The 18856-nt window shown below is 46.1% G+C and overlaps 1 protein-coding gene across 1 annotated transcript in view; it reads right to left on the reverse strand.

The window, feature by feature from the left end:
* Window positions 1-465: 465 nt before the first annotated feature.
* Window positions 466-18856, reverse strand: part of LOC147718154 (prostate stem cell antigen-like) — a 39486-nt gene continuing 21095 nt past the window's right edge. The window contains exon 3 of the mRNA XM_086919229.1: window positions 466-656. Coding sequence (XP_086775355.1) covers window positions 466-656 — 191 coding nt within the window. The remainder of the gene's footprint in view (window positions 657-18856) is intronic.

Here is an 18856-nt window from a genome sequence, read left to right on the forward strand (position 1 = left end):
CAGAGCAGGGCTCCAACAAAGGTTGTGTTCTCTTTCAGAGGTGTGTAGGGGCAGTAGAGTTCGACAGACCTCAGACTCTTCCGAGAGGAGGCTGTTGTCTCTACTTTATTAATTGCGTAGAACCCAGAGAAACAGGCCCTATTTAAGATAACCATAATATAGTTGCTTTTGTTAACAATTTATTCACACATATACTGGTGAACACATGCCCCCTCATACACAGCTCCTGACCGGGGCATGTATTTCTTAATGGACCGTAACAAGCGTGATCAATTGATGTAGAAGGTACATGGAGAAGAAGCAACTTACACCTCCTGCATATTGACAAAAGGTCCAGCCACCCACTACTGGAAGGCCCCACATATCTGAAAGCCCCCAGGGGTTCTGCAGTTACCCCATGGTTAATTTGCCCCACCTGCAGCCCAGGGGAATCTGTGAAAGGTAAACAGTTCCAAGATCCTCACCTCAAAGCACAGCTCTGACCACGAGGGCGCTGATGGCCGCTGCCAGGGAGAGCAGCGTGTAGTTGAGCTTCGCACTGTTTGCTCCATTGCAGAGGTCAGTGCTGCAGCAGGTAACTTTAGCGGTTGCACCTGCAAGAGTGGCCGAGCCCTCTGAGCAGGTGTTTGAACAGCTCTTGCTGATGTATGAAGCCCCTGTGAATAAGTACAAGGATTATTCAAAATGAACTCCAATGTCAGCATTACAGAATCAATGAACACAGAAACACAGGAGGTAGACAAAGTCTGACACCCTTTGGAAGGCAGTCTATGCAAGCCAATGCCATATCCTAACCTCTGCTTATCAGCTTCACTCTGCTTGGTTTCCAGTGGAACCTGTATCTCTACATTACTCTCCTCTATGGCCATTTTCCAAACCAGCCCTGATTTAAAACTGCTGTCCCTTTTTTGCACCAATTCTGTGAGCAGCTGAATAAACTCACTGAACTTTCTACAATAACAAAATCTGATGTCACACCAGAGTTCTCAGATATCCTATGCATTATTGGATGTGAACTATGAGCCATGATCTAAGTGTGCATCCTCTAAGCCCGAGCGTGTTTCATCACCTGAGCTCTCAGGTCTGAGCCCATGACCTCTGTGCTCTTATCCAGAGAGTGTTCAATGACCCACAACAACTGATGCTCTGGCCCTGACCTTGAGAACGTTCCATATGTGACCTCTGGCATCTAACCCTGGGGGCAGTGTACCACCTGACCCCTGCAACCAGGTAAACGTATGGCCTCAACACAGGGTGCATTCTGTAGAGCCCTTCCTCCCAGCCAGGCAGCTGCAGGTGTATTGTAACTCTGGGGGTCTTCACTCATCTAAGCCACCAGCCAGCTGATACTGAGACTCCTTACCCAGGGATATATTTATCATCTGACTCCCACCCTGGCTCATACAAAGACCTTTAACCCAGGAAGTGTGCTGTCACCTAAAAGCCAAGCCGCTGCCACTCAGCCGATTAGCTTTTAGAGGGTTGAGATTTACCTGCTACTCCATGCTCTAAAGTGTACATAGCTGTGTAGTCACCCCTTTTCCATACAGGAAGTAACTCAAACTATTTGCAATTTTAGATATTTGCCTCTACATTACCCCTAAGTTGTCTTTATATTTATAAAAGACACATTCAGAATAAGTCAAATATTTTAAATGAGGCCTTCAGTGTTGGACACACTACCCTAGCTGTCACATCAGGAACAACACGTTTAAGAAAAGTTACCACAATCTGAACAGAGCTATACACAATATTCTAGACCTCTTCATCATGTGTTAGACTAGCCCACCAGAACTGGGCAAATTATTGGAGATGTGGGCTGAAGATAAGACTCACAATGAGACCTCAAGAGCCATTCTCATATCTACAGCTTACTCTCAGTCTCAACCTCATCTCTGCAATTGGCATCAACCCTCCTAAGAAACTCCTCCTGGACACACCCTCCTCTGACTGCCCATATGTGAAACCTGGAGCACTTGTAAGGCCTATAAAGAGGGCTGCACCATTCAAGGGAATACATATATAGTGTGCACCACCCTAGTCATATCATTTACAGGGGTGTGGAATTTTTTTAATAATCTACATGGCCAATGGACAAAATGCTACTGAGATCTACATGTCCTGTAAAATCCACTTGTCCCACCTACTCCATAAATCAACTACAAGGGCTGACAGAGAAACAACTGTGTCAATGTTTATGGGAAAATATGTACTTTTCCCACTGCTCACCATATAAGCAGGATGATATCACAGTCCGCTTTATGCGAGGGCAGAATTCATGGTGGATAAATTTGCTCCAGGAACCAGCAGCCTCTCCTATAATATTTAGACCAGGAACCGGCACCCCCACCTTTAAACTGGGTTCAAGAAATAATACACTCTCAGACTTACTCTGGGCTCAGAAAACAGCACCTGCGTGATCAGCTCAGAATACAGCACCCCCAGGTCCTTCACCTCCTAAGCTGAGGATATGCACGAGTGCCTCCCTAATTTTGTCCCACGAGCCACAGCCCTCTAGAGCACATCCAGGAGTTTTCAGCCACTTCTAGAGCACGCACAGGAGTCTCCAACCCGGCAACAAAGTTGAGCCTTTGCTCCCCAAACTAGACACAGAAGCCAGCATCAGCACCCAACCTCCCTCCCAAACCAGGCCACAAGTCAGTACCACATTCACACCCAAATAACTACAAGCCACCGTACCTACAGTCAACCAAGACCAATGAGCCAGTTTCGCCAGCCCTCTAAAACAGGTTGATCTGCCACTGTTATTACTCTTCTAAAACACAAGGAGCAAGCCCCCCCCCCCCCCGAAACATGGCCCAGGAGCAAGAATCCCCTCTAAACTTGTCACAGAGGGAGCGATGAGCATAAATAATTTACAGCAGTCTGCACAGTGCACAGGTCCACAGATGAGAAAGCAGGCAAGCATACTGGGCAGAAAAGAGCCGAAGTCCACTACTCCAGCGCACAGGTGGCGGGAGCCAAAAAGATAGCTTCTGCAGGAGGGAAAAGCAGCCAAGAGCATAAACTGCCTACTGGCACACAATCAGATGAATATACACATTACAACCATGATGGGAATTAGTTCTCAATCTAGCAACTTTGGAAGGATTAAAAGCATAAACCACACAACAACTTCCCTTATTTGTATGTGTTGTCGCTCTTGACATCACAGTAATTCCACATTAAAAAAAGCTGAAAACTTTTAAGACTCCAACAGCATTCCCCTAACGCAGAATTCACCCTTTAAGGGGGGGGAGGGGGCGGGGCAACAACTTACTTAAATTTCACAACTAAAACCACATGGGACATCACAAGCAATGGGTGAAAATTAAGGTGAACGTGTATAGAGAGCTGGAGAACAGAGCCCATCCAATGCACCGAGGAGCCACTGTTGTACGTTCACAGAGAGAAAAAAGTAACAGACGAAAAGAGCGCACAGCTAACTTCCATAGATCTAGAAAGGGATGCATACAAGGACTTTAGAGACAGTTAAAAGCAGACGGCCAACAATCTGCGCAAAGGAGAAAAGTTTTAGAGATATGAGGTAAGGGGCAGCCCACCTCTCTGCACCCAGAAGTGGGTATATGCAGCGCGCACAGAGCAGGTGGAACCCTTCTCTCTGCACCCATCCGGATCGGAGGGGTCAATGGGACGGACACAGAGTGGAACGCAGGACTCTTGCGACCCTGCACCAAGGTGAATGTGATGTGTACAGAGAGGCAGGGGGGAGGGGACCATTTCCCTGAGCCCTAGAGAGGGTGTAGTATATGAGGTGTGTGTACAGAGAGTAGGGGAAGACCTACTCTCTCCACCCAAAACACAGGGGCATTAAGGGGCCCATCCTGCTGAATCAGGGATACACAGGTTAGAGAAAGACACACAAAGACTGTACATCACGGATGGTCTAATCATTTTAAGCATGATTAAATTATGTACTGGGAAGAACAGATCCAACAAGTCCTTGCACGAATTGCAGGACTGGGAAGCATCTTTCAAAAAGCGAGTAATTCTGCCGTGGGACGTTTGAAGAAGTTAGTGCTAGGGAAGGCCCCTGTTATGGCTGAGTTTATAGCACAGTCTTTGAAACTGAGGGAGGTATGTGGCACCATAGATGGGTTTCAGGTAGGGGCTGGAGTTGATTCTTTAGTTATGGCTGGTAAAAGGGAAGAGTCGTTAAACGGGGGAGAGGCAACCCCCCCCCCCCCCCCCCCGAGGATAAAGGGAGATCACAAGACTGGGGTGCAAGTGGAGGGCCATGGAAGGCGGATCGGTACCAAGTGAAGATTTTCTGTGAAAGGAGGTGTGGCCTATGCCCCCACTGCCACATCCTCATGACATCCTGGAGGTTTAGGGTGATCCTATCACTGGTAGTGTATCTGCTCCACAGCTGCATCCCTGGAAGTCCCTTAACTGCAGCCTCTTCTCTCTGCTCAGTGGCAGTGCCAGAGCGGCTGACTCGGTGTCTCCGTCTCTTTCCTGTCCCACGCTGCTGGCTCTCGTCTTCTGGTGGCTGCCCTTTCTCCCTTCCCAGCACCTGCCCCTCCCAGAGCCCACCCTGACAGGGAGGCACACCTATCCCCTTTACAGGCTGCTCTCTGCCGAGCTAGTCTGGTCTGTAATTCCCTGAGCTGCCTCTCTCTGCAGCCTGTTCTGACCCTCTGATAGTTTATTCCGGGTCTTCCCTCTGAGCAGCCTGCCCACTGCTCTGATCATAGCTTCTGTGAGCCTGTCTCAGCCCCCGTGGCGAGCCTCTTTCTCCCGCAGACCGGCTTTTCCCCTAGAGCCACAGGCAGACAGCCTCTTCTCCGTCCCACCGCATAAGAACACATAGCTGACAAGGTTTCAGATTGCTATGTGTGACATTTCCATAATTTCAGAGTAATTAAGAACGACATTTCACCGACTATGAGTGACACTTTCTCTCGAAAAAAATCAAGAAGATAAGATGAGGGAAACAAATATCTGAAATTACACTCATTTGAACAACGTGACTGCGTCAGCAAAAATAAATTTCCATAGCATAGCAGTCAGTGCAACAGTAGATGTTGATTTACACACTCTTCCTGCACGGGGCAATGTAGGTCTGAGACTGGCCTGATTCACCATAGCACAGTAAATTACTGTATGTGTTATAATCTGACACTGTACAACCAGCACTAGCTGCCTTATCGCGCTCTGCCAAAAAAGGACTTTGCTTATTAACACACACACACGCAACCACCGCATCCCCCTCACATCATCCCCTCCCCCGCCCCCTCCCACGCGCTGAGGCTGAATAAACTGAAGCACTATATTTAGGGCTTACAAATAAATATTTGAATATTTCTACCAGGTAACTCCGTGTAACCAGCACTGCTCGAGTCACTTTCATTAACTGCGCACTGTATTCCAGGAGCTGTGTGTAGTGCTGGCCGGTCCAGATTAGCTGGTCCAACTGAACAAAGCAACAGTGCTGATTATTAAAAGAAAAGTCCAGGGCAGGCACGTGTGTGAGAGAGGGCAGGCGGAGAAGGCAGCCCGGCAGGGTGCAGCTGCAGCATAATGGAGTCGGGAGGGCTCACAGGCGCTTTCCAAATTAATGTAATTTGAGCAACCTGCTGAACTTAAGGACCATAGTTTGCTGGGAACTGTATACTAGGTGATTGGACCGTTCGTTCTGCGCTTCGCTTCCCTCCCCCATAGCAACTTTACTTGATTGATGATCCTGTTCCAACAGGAAAAATATAACGTTTTTACAGAAGCAGAACCCTTCAGATAGAGCAGTGCAACAGCAGTTTCTGTTAAAGACACCTTGCAAAACGACATTCGCATGCGGCCTCGAAGATAAACACCAGACAGCTTCTGTCCTCTAGGCAGCCTCAGGCCTGGTCCTCCTCTCTCGGGGGTCTGTCTCTGAGACCCCTACACAGCCACTGTCTTTTAGTGCTCTGGGGGCTTGTGTCTGCTGCCTCCCAGGCCCCTCTCCCGAGCCTGGTCTGTGTCTCCAGCCTGCCCCGCTCCCCTCTTAGGGCCCTGTGCCCGTCTATCTGCTCCTGCGCACACACACAGGCCTCTACCTGCCAGCAGCCGCAGAGACAGTGCAGTTCTCTGTCCATCTATGTGTCAGCCACGCAGCTCGACTTCTGGGGCAGCGGCATCGTGCTTCCAGATCACAGAGCCAGGGAGCTGGAGGCCAGAGACCCGTGTTTATTCGATTTAATGTCTTCTTGTCCGTGGGACAAAATAGACATTAAATCTTCTTGTTCATTATAAAAATCTACATGGTTCGGGCGTCGGGCGATATGATTCCCCCACCCCTGCATTTAAACAACATTGTGCATTTTACAATCTTAGAAGCACTATGAGCAAGTATATTGTACTACAATTAGCAATGCAAACTTCAGTACAACACAATGCACAGGCAGATACAGATATGCATTTTTCACATGAAAGAGCCTCAAAAGCCATTCTTCAATAATAGAAATGCAACTGGTTAAAGAGAAATGCTTCTGTTAAAAAAGTGAAAGTAAAGGGAGATATATTCATATATTTGTAAAAATATTTTTAGTTACTGGAGCCAGTGACAGCTTCTTACATATAGTCCTATTCAATTAAAATTAGTTAAGACCAACCTCAAAAATAAATGTGAGGTCCTTTTGTTGAGGGGGAGGTAGTTGCGGGGAGTTTACAGGAGGCTAGGCTGAAACATATTAGGACCTACTTTAATCTTTGTCTAGTTTGATGTCTTTACGTTCAATGGTCATTATTTCTATAATTGTCTCTCCTAAGAGTCGAGACGTTTCAACACATAACTGATTAGGGGTCCCCTTAACACGGTGCCATGGTTTGTGCTTGAAGACCCTTCTTAGACTGAGCACTCCCTCATCCTAAATTCTAGGTCAATACACTGTGGTCCTCAGTTAGCTCTCAACAAATGTAGGAATAGCTCTGACCCTTCTTAAACTGAACACTTCACACACACAGTCTCGGTTACATTACAAACAAACACATCCATTTGCCCAAATTCACAGGAAGTTGAGCCGGCCCCCCGGCCCAGGTTCGAGCCTGGTTCTGCAGGTTCAAAGACGGACACTCTAGCTATTAAGCTACATCCTTTCTTATATTGACATGACAATTTTATAAATCCATGAGTGGATTTTCAAACAATTCATCACGGTGTCTGCAAACCCAAGATGATGTCATCAAATGCTTGAAAAACGTAGTTTCAAAACTGAATGCAGATAGATTTGCTGATGAAGCAAAGATACACAACATTCTTACAAACACAATGACTTGAAATGTTGTGACTGTGTGTCCTTACACTGTAGACAAACTAAAATTCACCAAAGAGCAACATTAAAGAAAGTTTAAATCAGATTTAAATTCATTGAAAAACCAGGCTCATGATTGTTATACTTCATGACTTTATGAATTGTTGCACATGAGCAGTAATATTGGGAACCATAGCTCACCACTCTCACAACATCTACTTGTGATTTAATGTATGTGTAAGAAATTAGATAATTGGTTGAGGGGGGTGAAACCCTATGCAAGCAAAAACCACAATTCCTGTCAGGGTGAAGTCACAGCAATATGGGTGGTTTATCTCCTGATCATGGAGACAGACTTCCAACATAGAGATTGCCTGTATTAATCTAGCAGTTATTAGTTAATACTGCTCTTTGAACTGTTGTGTTTTTAGATTGGAGGGTGAGGTGATAACACTAATAAATTCAGCATTTCTTCCTCACGACTCTATTTTAATCTCACACACCTTTTTGTTTTTTTGCACTGCTTTCTGATTCCCAGGTGATCACAGTCTGTAAATACTGGATAGTCTGGTTCACTCCTGGTGGGATCCTCCATCAGATTCTATTGAGCAAATCTCTGTTGTAAGTCTGTCTCCATGATCAGGAGATACACCATCCACATTGCTGGACAACCAGATGATAAGATTGATCACTTTGATAAATGATGGGAATCCAAGCTCTGCTCGATGCTTTCTGGTTCCTTTATGTACTGTTATTCCCCTCTTCACTTGACTACTTGAACTCTGTTTGTGGGGTTTTGAAGCATTTGTTGGCTTGATATCTGTCAGACCCCCAGTTCAGTTGGTTAGTGTTATTGTGATATTTGTGGATTTGAACTGTGGCTGGTCTTAAAAACTTCCCTTTGATCCCAATTTCCGCGGTGTGTTTATTGAGGGCGAAGTCACACGCAAAACCCAATCTAAAAATGCAGATGATAGATTTGAACAGAAATGCATTTTACAGGTTTCCTTAGCAGTGATGCTGCCCTTTAAAAGTTGCAGACATTGGCATGACACTGGAATCTAGGCTATGTGGCAACAGAAACCCACAACTGTGGCAACTGGAATAACAATAATCATCTTGCTGTCAACTCGGTGCCCTGAATTATTATAATTTTCGTGGAAATATTGTCAGAATATAATTATTAATCATCTATCTTTTGGAGAATTTCTATTGATAATTTGGGTTATTAAATCATATAACCACATTTGATTGGTTTCTGAAAATCCAGCACGTTTCATATCTGACTTTGGGTTCATTCCACCTAATTTTATGTGTTGCATATAGATTTAGCATCTTTAACTTGGCCTCTTTCTAATTTACGCTTTTCCAGCAATTAAGAATCAGATGTGGGCAAAACTATTAGTATTAGTTGGCCTGCATTGGAAAATACCTGCAGCAGAAGCACACAGGAATTAATATGTGCAAGGTAGGTGTCCCCACCTAAACTCCACTGTAAAACTGAAGCTGTGATATTAAAGTTTTTCCAAAACTGACACAGTGTCTGTAAGCGGCACGCAGAGCCAGAAATGTGTCGAAATTCCTATGCCCAGGAGTAGGAAATAATGCAGTGGGTGTATAATAGGAATCTGACCAGCTGAAATCACTTTACACACTGTAATTAGTAGTTAAATACCAACCCATCATCTATTAGTAGGTGTAGGCATGTCACAATCATGTTGTAGGACCCCTTGGCCATCCTGGGACAATGGCACCTAGGATTTCATCACCCACTGTAGCAAGGCAATGTGACGATGTGTACTGCATGCAAGGGGCAGGCCAGGATTGTCATGTCTCAATATAGGAAAGGGTTCCCAAATTCAGTCAAGAGTACTCCAAACCACAAAAGGCAAGTACACCCATAAAGTAGGTAACACATGAATTGCCACTTTCCACCACAAACTATACTTGTACCCACTCACATTCAAGTGTCAGTCAATATGTCACGCATACTTGGGTGTCTTTGTATGTATGTATATAGAATGTATTAAGCGCAACAAACACCCACGGGTACCCTGGTGCTACTTGTACACATTAGTAGATTAAGCCGACTGTCATGAGACGCATAGCATACTTCACATTTGTATGCTTTACATCCAAGATCAAAGTAGTAGAGTTCAAGGCGGTGCTGGGATTGTCTAGGTTGTTGTCCTGGCTGCTGTTCTCTTCTCCACCTCCACTTCTATGAAGTCTTCCAAAGTTTGTGTTCCAAACCATTATTTTTTCATCGTTTTTTTGACGCTTCACTTACTGAAAAGTTACACGAGGGTGGTTAGTGTCGCTTTACGTGACGCTATTCAGCCATACATCAGTTTTACTCCTGATGCATCAGTTTCTGCTATGACATCACGTTTGCGGCAGCATCATTTTTTAGGTTGACCCTACACAGCGCTCATGCACTGTCTGCAAGACCTGCTGTATTAGGGAAAAGTAGTTTGATCCTGTCTGCTGCTTACAATCGGTTAACTCCAGTGTTGCTTTTCTTTGCTGCCACCTAACTGGTTTGCACACCCGATAAGTGACTTCCTGTAGAAAGCTTGCTCTTTAACCCTATCAGTGCTGTCGTTAGCCGCCGAACGTTTGGAACACTACCTGGCTGGTGCTGCGAACGTTCAACGGCAGACGTGGCCCCACCCACTCTCCAGAACGCCCGCACTGCGCTGAAAGAACGGCTGCAGTAAACGGGTTAAATACTATATCAAAAAGAAGTATAGAGTCCAGTAAATCCTCAGAGGCTTTACAGCAACTAAAGTGGATAACACAAATGTTCTCCTTTGAAGCAGCACAGGTGAGCAGTTAGGCTTGTCGGAGGCCAGTGTTAGGCAGTTGTTGTACACACACTTGCAATACATGAGACACGCAATCAATGAATATATATCAGACCAATTCATAAAAATAGTACCTGGTTATATTTATTTTGCAGAACCACAGAACCTCATCATAGGTATAAATGTTTTTCAATGGAAATGCTTTTCAGGTTAAAAAATGGACACAGTGCAATTTTCAGAATTTGCAATGTTAAATTATGGCAGGAAGAAAACATACAGCATACATAGGGATCAAACTGACTTACAAGGCAGTCTTAGGAAGCTTAAGGTCAATAGAAAGCAAGGTTTAGCAGCACAGGAGTGCAGGGTGCAAGATTGAGGTCAGGCGCCCAGTACAAATTAAAGGATATTGGGGGCAATTAGACCAAAATTGCTTAGAGGTAAGTGGCAGCGGCTTAAAAGACCAATCTTCAGGTGTTGAAGGAAGAATTGGAATAGCCCAAAGCCGTACCAATACTACGCCACCAGCAGCACAGGGGCTTCTGGGTGCAGGGTGCCAACACAGCGTTGGGTGCCCAATGCAAGGCAATGAAGAGGAAAAAAGGCTGCAGGCTCAGGCCAAGAAGCCGGTTAAAGTGAAATAACAGCTGCAGAGGTAAGTTGCAATGCTCAGGACGTAGAGACACATTTGGTCTTCCTCACCAAGGCCCAGGACGGAGGGGTGCTGGTTTGTCTTTTGGCATTGGAAACGGCTTACCGGCGCAGATCACGGTCGGGGGTGGTCTCCGTACAGAAGCTGCAGGTGATGTAAAGTCCTGGAGGGGTCAGCACACAGTGAGCTTGGGCTCTAGAGTGTGGAGGAACCTCACTGGTACCAAGAGGTCACTTGGACTCAAGCTGAAGGGATCAGGTAGATAAGTGAAACCTTAGGCTGGCTTTCCAGTTCTTCAGGTCTTTACTTTGAAGATGGTTGCTTGGTGAACAGAACAGTTGTTCTAAGAAGTCTTGATCTTTGTTGAAGGCAGTGAGTCCTCCCAGGGTTCGCGAGGTCACTGGGGTGCAGGACGAGTCATCTTTTGGTGCGGGATCTTCAAGGGCTGCAGGGTAGGTATGTAGGGCTGGGACTGGCAGGGCTGGGGACAAGTCCGTTGGTCTGTGCAGTCTTCTCTGCTGGTGCAATTTTGTAGTGTCTGGGTCTTCTTAGGTCTTCAGGAACTGAAGTTCAGGGTGTGGGGATGCCACCTAAATTCTAGATTTAGTATTGTTACAAGAGAGTGACAGGTAATGGCCAATGGGCCCCTCATCTGGCGTGTCTGCACCCTCCATTTTGCCCACCTCTTGGGGGAGTGGGACAGACCTAGCCCTGATTAGATAAGTCACACTTTCTTCAAGATGGTGGGCACTGAAAAGTGTACTTAACCTCACTTCCAGCACCTGGAGAATGGAGCTGGCAGAGAGGGGAACACCTTCCTTCCTCTCCGAGTTTTCCTCCCTTTCCTCCCACCAAAAAGTGGGTGATGACAGGAAGGGTGCCTTTTCCCTCTAACTTTTGTAAATGTAAATGTAAATGTACAGGAATTTATATAGTGCAAATCACCAAGCGGTTTCTAAGCGCTTGCTTAGGGAATTCGTCCTGGTATTCCCTTGTGAGATAACCCTGGCAGGGTATCCGCAAGGTGAAAGCCAGGCATCCCGCCGCGAGGGGCCATTGTGGAGATTAAGCAAGCTATTGCCCAGAGTCGCAGAGTGTGAACCTGTGAATCAAGTAGGCACCAGATCGAGAATTGTCGAGCCCAGGGACGTTTTAGGACTCAAGACCCCGCCGAGCCGGGAATTGAACCCTGGTCCCAGGCTGACCTCTGCTTCCAGGTCTGCCTCCTCTAACTAGTGAGCCACATTTCTCCACAGGCTGGAGTTGTATTTCAAAGGTGGCAAGATCTTTGAAGCTCCCCACCACAGATGACTCTTCCTGACCATGAAGAGGTGTGAACATCTCCACCCAGGAAAGGCAAAGTGCTCGACCCCAGCGTGCACAGGTACTCACCCCATGAGGTCATAACACTGTCTGGTAGTAGCAGGCTGGCTTAGGCCTGTCAGTGACCACACCAAGGATTGATAGGTTTCAGGGTATCCCTCTAAAGGGTCCAATGTGTGCAATTTATTTAATAAATGTGACATTGGAGACAGTGCAGGTTTTTTATGCTGAGATGTTTGGTGCCAAAAATCCCATACTTCAGTGAAGCCATCATGGAGCTGGGGAGCTCGTAATGAGTATGACGAATGCCCAGCCAATATACTTACTATGGCTTCCCTTGGGACTTACAAAATCCAGGAATCGACAAGGATATTGCAGATATGCCCTCAAAGGAGATGTAGTGCACCTTGACTTAGGGCTAAGGCCTGCTAGAGGGGTGTCATACCAATATCCCATGCAGTGTCTGTTGGCATAGCACACAGGGATGTGTGCCATGTCCACTTTTTGGTCTGCAGTGGCAGTGTGCATGTGCTTGATGAGGGATCCCTTAGGGTGGCACAATTCATGCAGCAACCCTTAGGGACCCTCTTTAACCACAAGGTCCTTGGTACCAGGTGTAACCTTTAATTGGAACTTATATGTGAATTAGAGAGGTGACAATTGTGGAAACAAAAGGTATAGTTTTGAGAAGCAGATCTGGCACAGGGGGCCATGTTGGCAAGGACCCTGGGCACTTCCAGTCAAAATACATAATTTTCTAGGCTAAATGCAGGGGTTAGCCATAACAAAAAGAGGCACTTTACTACATGACCCCCATCAAACGAAAGACGATGAGACTAACCTTAGACAAGAGAGTCTTCATCATCTTAAGTGGAAGAACCTGGAAAGGCCATCAGTGTTAGCATGGGCTGTCTCAGGTCTGTGATCCTCTTCAAAGACCATAGCAGCTTGGGATTTTCACCTATTATTTGCATTTACCATCTGAGAGACCTGTGGTCGGTTGGAACAAGGATGTGAGAGCCAAACAGGAATGGCCTTAACTTCTACAGAGACCAAACCACAGCAAAGGCTTCCCTCTCACTCCAACAGGGGAGTAGCTGTCTACTGATGAAATTTACTGGCTAGCCTTGACCTAGGCCATTTATTTGATATAGGACTGTTCCTAACCCATGTTCAGAGGCATCACTTCCTAATTAATTGCTTGGCATAATCTTGAGCTTCCAGAATAGGCGCAGAGCACATTGCTTCCTCCAGAGTGACAAAGGTTTTTTGAAAGCTCACTTTTGGAGGTCAGTTCTGTCAGGGGTGACACCATGGTGCTTTATTCCCTCACAAACCTCCTATAATACCCAGCCAAGCCAAGGAAGGACCTGAATCGAGTTTGTGTATTAGGAGCCACCCAGTCCAGAATTGTCTCGATCTCGGGTTGTAATGGCTGAACTTAGCCTCCAACACAAAAGTGGCCAATGTATACAACCTTTCCCTGCCCTACGTGGCACTTGCTTGCCTTGATAGTAAGGCCTGCACTTCTCAGAGCCTGTAGTACTTTCCCAAGATTGATCAGGTGATCCTGCTAGCTGGAGATAAAGATAGCACTATCATCTAGATAAACTGCACTGTAGGATTCAAAGCCAGCACTGAATTTATTATTTACCAATCTATAAAAAATTGGATAAAAAATGGATAATTCTGATTAGGGGTTGAAAATGCAGATCGTTATTTTACTTCTGAAGTCAGGCCTATCTGCCAGTACCCCATTGTGAGATCAATAGCCCTCAGATACTTGCCAGCTCTCAAACAGTCAACTAGTTCACCAATCCTTAAATCTGGGTGTGCATTGGTTTTGGTCAAAGCGTTGAAGCCCCTACAGTCCACACAAAACCTCATTTTGTATGGGGGACCCTGGACATGAGGTTTGGGGCTAAGACCGCTGGGCTGGTCCAAGGCCTCTCAGATGGCTCTATGATTCCAAATTCCAGCAGCTTTCTTAATTCAGCTTTGATGCCGTCTTTCACATTATCAGACTGCCTGTATATTTTATTCATGACAGTCAGGCTTTCATCAGTGTTCATATGTTAGTTAGTATGAAATTGTAGAGCGCACGTTCACCCTGGGGTTTCTTGGGGATGTGCTTTCCCTGTGAGATGGTCCCTATTGGGCATCCCCAAGGTGAAGCCAGACATCCCCGGCAGTGAGGGGGCCGTTGTGGAGATTAAGCAAGCTATTGCCCAGAGTTGCAGCGTGGGACCCATGGTTATAGAGGCACCGAGGCGTGATTTATCGAGCCGCTGACATTGGTTCCATACCCTGCCGCGTCGGGAATTGAACCCTGGTCCTGGGCCGATTTCTGCTTCTGGGTCTGCCGCCTCTAACCGGTGAGCCACACTTCTCCACCATCATGGGTACAGGTGTGCTGCAGCGGCCAGGGCAGCTGACTTCAGAGCACAGGGTTCACGGTTCGATCCCTGGCGGCAGCTCTGCTCAGCACCATGTGACTCTGGGCAATATCTCACTTAATTTCCACGATGCCCCCTAGCGCTTTTACACCCGGAAGGGTGAGTAGTCTGCTCTTTACAATTACAGATTTATTTATATACACCCGTTTGTCTGACCAGAAGTAAAAGAGAAGAGATCAGCAAACTGATTTAGGACTTGCCTGCAATTAGTCTGCTGGTGGGCAGTGAGGGTGTCTGACAAGACCAAACTCTATTTCCCCATCTTTTGGATTGTTGGACAGGATATCAGGGAGAGGTTCACTCTCTGCTTCCTGATCCTCATCTGTAACCCTGAGCATTGTTACCCCTGCCCTGGCATAGAAGGGTTGAATGTGGTTGACATGGATGAACCACTTGACGTTCTTGTCAGAGTCAAGGTCCACCAGATAGGTGACCTCCCTTTTTTGTAGAATATGGTAAGGCCCTCTCCACTTAACTTGAAGAGCCTTAGGAGACACTGGGTCCAAAACCCGCACCTTCTGCCCTGGTTGGAACTCTACCATAACAGCCTTTTGGTCATACCATTGCTCCTGGAACTCTTGACAGGCCTCAAGATTTTTATCTGCTTTCTCCGTGTATTCAGCCATCCTGAGGCAGAGGCCAGCACAGAGTCTACTATATATTTCTTAGATTCAGTGAGAGGCTTCTCTTATTCCTCCTTCATAAAACACAGTGTGTCCCCTGACAGGATGACCAAAAGGAAGTTCAGATTGGGAGAACCTCACTCCCTTCTATGGCACTTCCCTGTAGGCAAAAGCAGGCCTGGAAATAACATCCCATCTCCTTTTGAGTTTTTCAGGTAGTCCACCAATCAAGCCTTACATGGTCTTGTCAAGACTTTCAACAAGGCCATTACACTGTGGATGGTAATGATCCAGTAGGTCCCTCCACACACTTTCCACATATGTTTCAGGTAGCCATACATGACGTTTATACCACTTTCAGGATGCCCAGTGGCATCATCCACTGCCACTAGAATAGATTGGTTTCCTGATGCTGTTGAAGATCAAGGGGGCCACCATCGTCAATCCCTACCCTCTCAAATGGAACCGGAACCACTGGATGTGGGATTAAGGGTGCCTTTGTGTGCCCACCTGGCTTGCCACTGTCTTAGCAGGTGGGGCAGGAGTTACAAAACTCCTTTACTTCTGGTGTACTCCTGGCCAGTAGACGTGGCTGATTAGCCTACTCCAAGTTTTGCTCCAAGTGTCCAGCTAGGGGGATGTCATGGGCCAATGTTAGGAGGAATTCCTGACTGGAGTTAGAAGGAGTACCTGAGGCACTGCCACTCTCCTAGTGGCACCAGGTCGGGGGGCTAGGTGCTTCAGTGTAAAAGATTCCCTCTTCCAAATAGGTTCTGTGGTAACCACTGAAATCACCTCCTTCCTGCGCAGTGGCTTGCTGTCACTGGCTTTTAAGAGTGGGACAGCTTTTATGCCCCTGACACAGCTTCTCCCAAAAGGCCCCCCTTGGCCCAGAAGCTCAGCTTGGTAAGGGTCCAGTTCCTGAGGCACAGTTCCCTCTTGGGCTGACTTTTCTTCTTTCTAAGGAGAAGGTTCTGGCGTCTGATTGTAAGCTGGCTCCCCAGTCTTTTTGCCTTTTCTCATGGAGGGCTGTGCCATTATTCCAGACTCCAACACCTCTCAGGCTATGGTCTGTGCTTTGTTGTTTACACACATCAAGTGTGGGATTCCAAGCATTTATGCATGGATCCTCAATTCTGCCTCAGCATAGGTTGAGGACTCATCATTTTCAAGCAAACAATTGACTGGTATGCACAACGAGACTGCTACCTCTTTCTTTCTAGCAACCCCATCCCAGTCAAAGAACCCCATTGCCATGGAATGGGGGTTTGCCACATTGTCAGCAGTGGTGAGTGGATAAGTCTTCCCAGACAGACACTGTTCTGAGGACACCAGCGGCTCAGTCATGGTAACTGGTGATGATGCTGGCACCAGTGTCTCTCAATGCTTCCACCCTAACCCCATTAATAACAGGATGCTATCTGCATTTTCACATGTTTTAGTGGGCCAGAAAGATAAGGTGGCTAAGACCAAATCCCCTACTAGAATTGCCCCTGTGAGCAACCTGACATGGCCAGTGCTCTTTTGAGATCCCATCTGGTGATTGGCAACTGTATGTACTGCAGGTGAACTAGATGCACTTTAATCATTTTGTTACAGCCAGTGCCTCCAGCTCAGTGTCCCAGTGTTAGACCTGGCATTCTTTGGCTTGTTCCTCCTATCTTTTTGCTTTCTGACCTCCTGGTTTTTACTCTGTTTTTGAATGGTTTGGTGTCTCTGTGGACTCTTTCACTGCTGTTCAGTGTTAAAGTGCAGGTGTTCCTATTGGAAATTGTTTTATGGGTTGGTGTTTCCATGATTGGCATATATAATTTGCTGGTAAGTCCCTAGTAAAGTGTACTGAGAATGCCAGGGCCTGTAAATCAAAAGCAGCTAGTGGGCCTGCAGCACTGAATAAGCCGCCCACCATAGTAGCCCTGTAATAGAATCTCAGGGCTCCCACTGCAGCATCTGCGTGCAGTTTGTACTGCCATGTTGACTTGGCAAAAGCACTCACCTGCCTTGGTGTGCATCTCTGCACTTGTGTGAACAAAAGCGCTCACCTGCTAAGTCCTGACCTTCTCTTTTATTACATCTAAGTCATCCCTAAGGTAGGCCCAAGGTACACCCATGGGCAGGGTGAAGTGTATGTGAAAGGTGGGACATGTACTGGTATGTGTCACATGTCCTGATAGTGAAATACAGTGTTTTTATGTTATCTGTCCCATAGGATAGAATGGGAGAGACATTGTAACACCTTATAAGTCTAACTTCCCATGGGGACAAGATGACAGATGGAGTTTAGTATGCCTGAACTCAGAATATAAAATTACATCTTTTAGTAAAGTTGATTTTTAGGTCCCTCCTCAACCTGATGCATCCTCTTCAATGGCCTTTGACACACCCACTTATTGCCATTAGCTGTTATCTGTGGCATTCAGAAATGCTAGCTTGTTATTGGTGCATTTCTGTAAATGTCCCTCGTTTGTGTGCTTAGCTGTCAATTTCAATTCAATAGCATTTTAGTTGGCTATCATACTGTACAGTGTATAATGGCCCACCTCTCTCCTCCCGTCTGGTCAGAGACCTATGGAAACGTTAACTTTCAATGATTAAAGTTGGCAAAGATAAGGGTACATTTGTGTATTAATTGTGGAAAGAATATCTACATGCAGATGTCTTTGAGAGTTGTACTTAAAGTCCAAACGAAAGCATTTTATATTCGTGTTCCTAGAAAGTGTGTGCACAGGCCTGTACAATAAAGTTTTCTGAAATTATATTAAAAATAAAATCCTTGTTCAGAGTAAACAGACCATATTTTTCGTACTCTGACTGTTCGATGACTGTTCAGGTGAGAAATAAAGACACAGGACAGCTAGGGTGTATTGCAGTGCACACAGATCACCTGGTGATTGGCTGTGGTGGGGTACCCACAGCCCACCCACCCGCAGCTGAGGGGCCTCCACTCTCCTCTGTGAGCTGCCAAGCTACAATGTGAGTCAGAGCGCCAGGCTGGATAGCTGATATAGGTTTTACTGGTCAATGTTTCGGACTCAACTGGAGGGAGGAGCCCCATAGAGTGTGATCAGCAAAAGGTCAGTGCAAGGAAGGGCCCAACAGGTCAAAGCATAAATGACCGTAAATCAAAGGAGCAGAGTCTTCCTCCCCCTTGTCTGGAAGCGGTAAAGTCATGTTGGCACAGACAGGACAAGGGTACTTTCTGTACTAACACTTTCGCCATCTCCATATTCATACCGTTCAGATCCAATGGGCAAATACTCGACCTCAGACTTCAAAACATCAGAGGTAGATAACAGTTTTATTAGACTACATTTTAACTATGTTTTTTCTTTTTTTCATGCTGTTTTTTAAAATTATTTTAGGCGTTCTCTAGTGCTAATAGTCCTAGGTGGGTGGCGGAGTCAATTTAGAATGAGTGGCTAAATTAAAAATGCAGATTTCAGGAGCTACAGATTTGTAGGGGGGCCGCACCTTTACACAACATTGCATGGGTTTCTATATGCCACAACTTCCTGTGGTGTGGCACCTTCAGCCTGTCCCTTTCATTTTAACTTGTTTTGAGAATTTCAAACTAACACTAGCAAAAGCAGAACTAAACTCGAAGACCACAAAGGTGTAGCAGTCATTTACTTGGCAGTAAATTATTAGCTTTTAACGGTGCCACATTGTTGTCAGTGGATACTCTTTACTGTGTGACATCCTAAGCCCACATCACTTTGCTTCCTGGATTTTTTGAGCCGAT

The sequence above is a fragment of the Lissotriton vulgaris genome, chromosome 4_2 (genome assembly GCF_964263255.1).
Source record: "Lissotriton vulgaris chromosome 4_2, aLisVul1.2, whole genome shotgun sequence".
Classification (NCBI taxonomy): Eukaryota; Metazoa; Chordata; class Amphibia; order Caudata; family Salamandridae; genus Lissotriton; species Lissotriton vulgaris.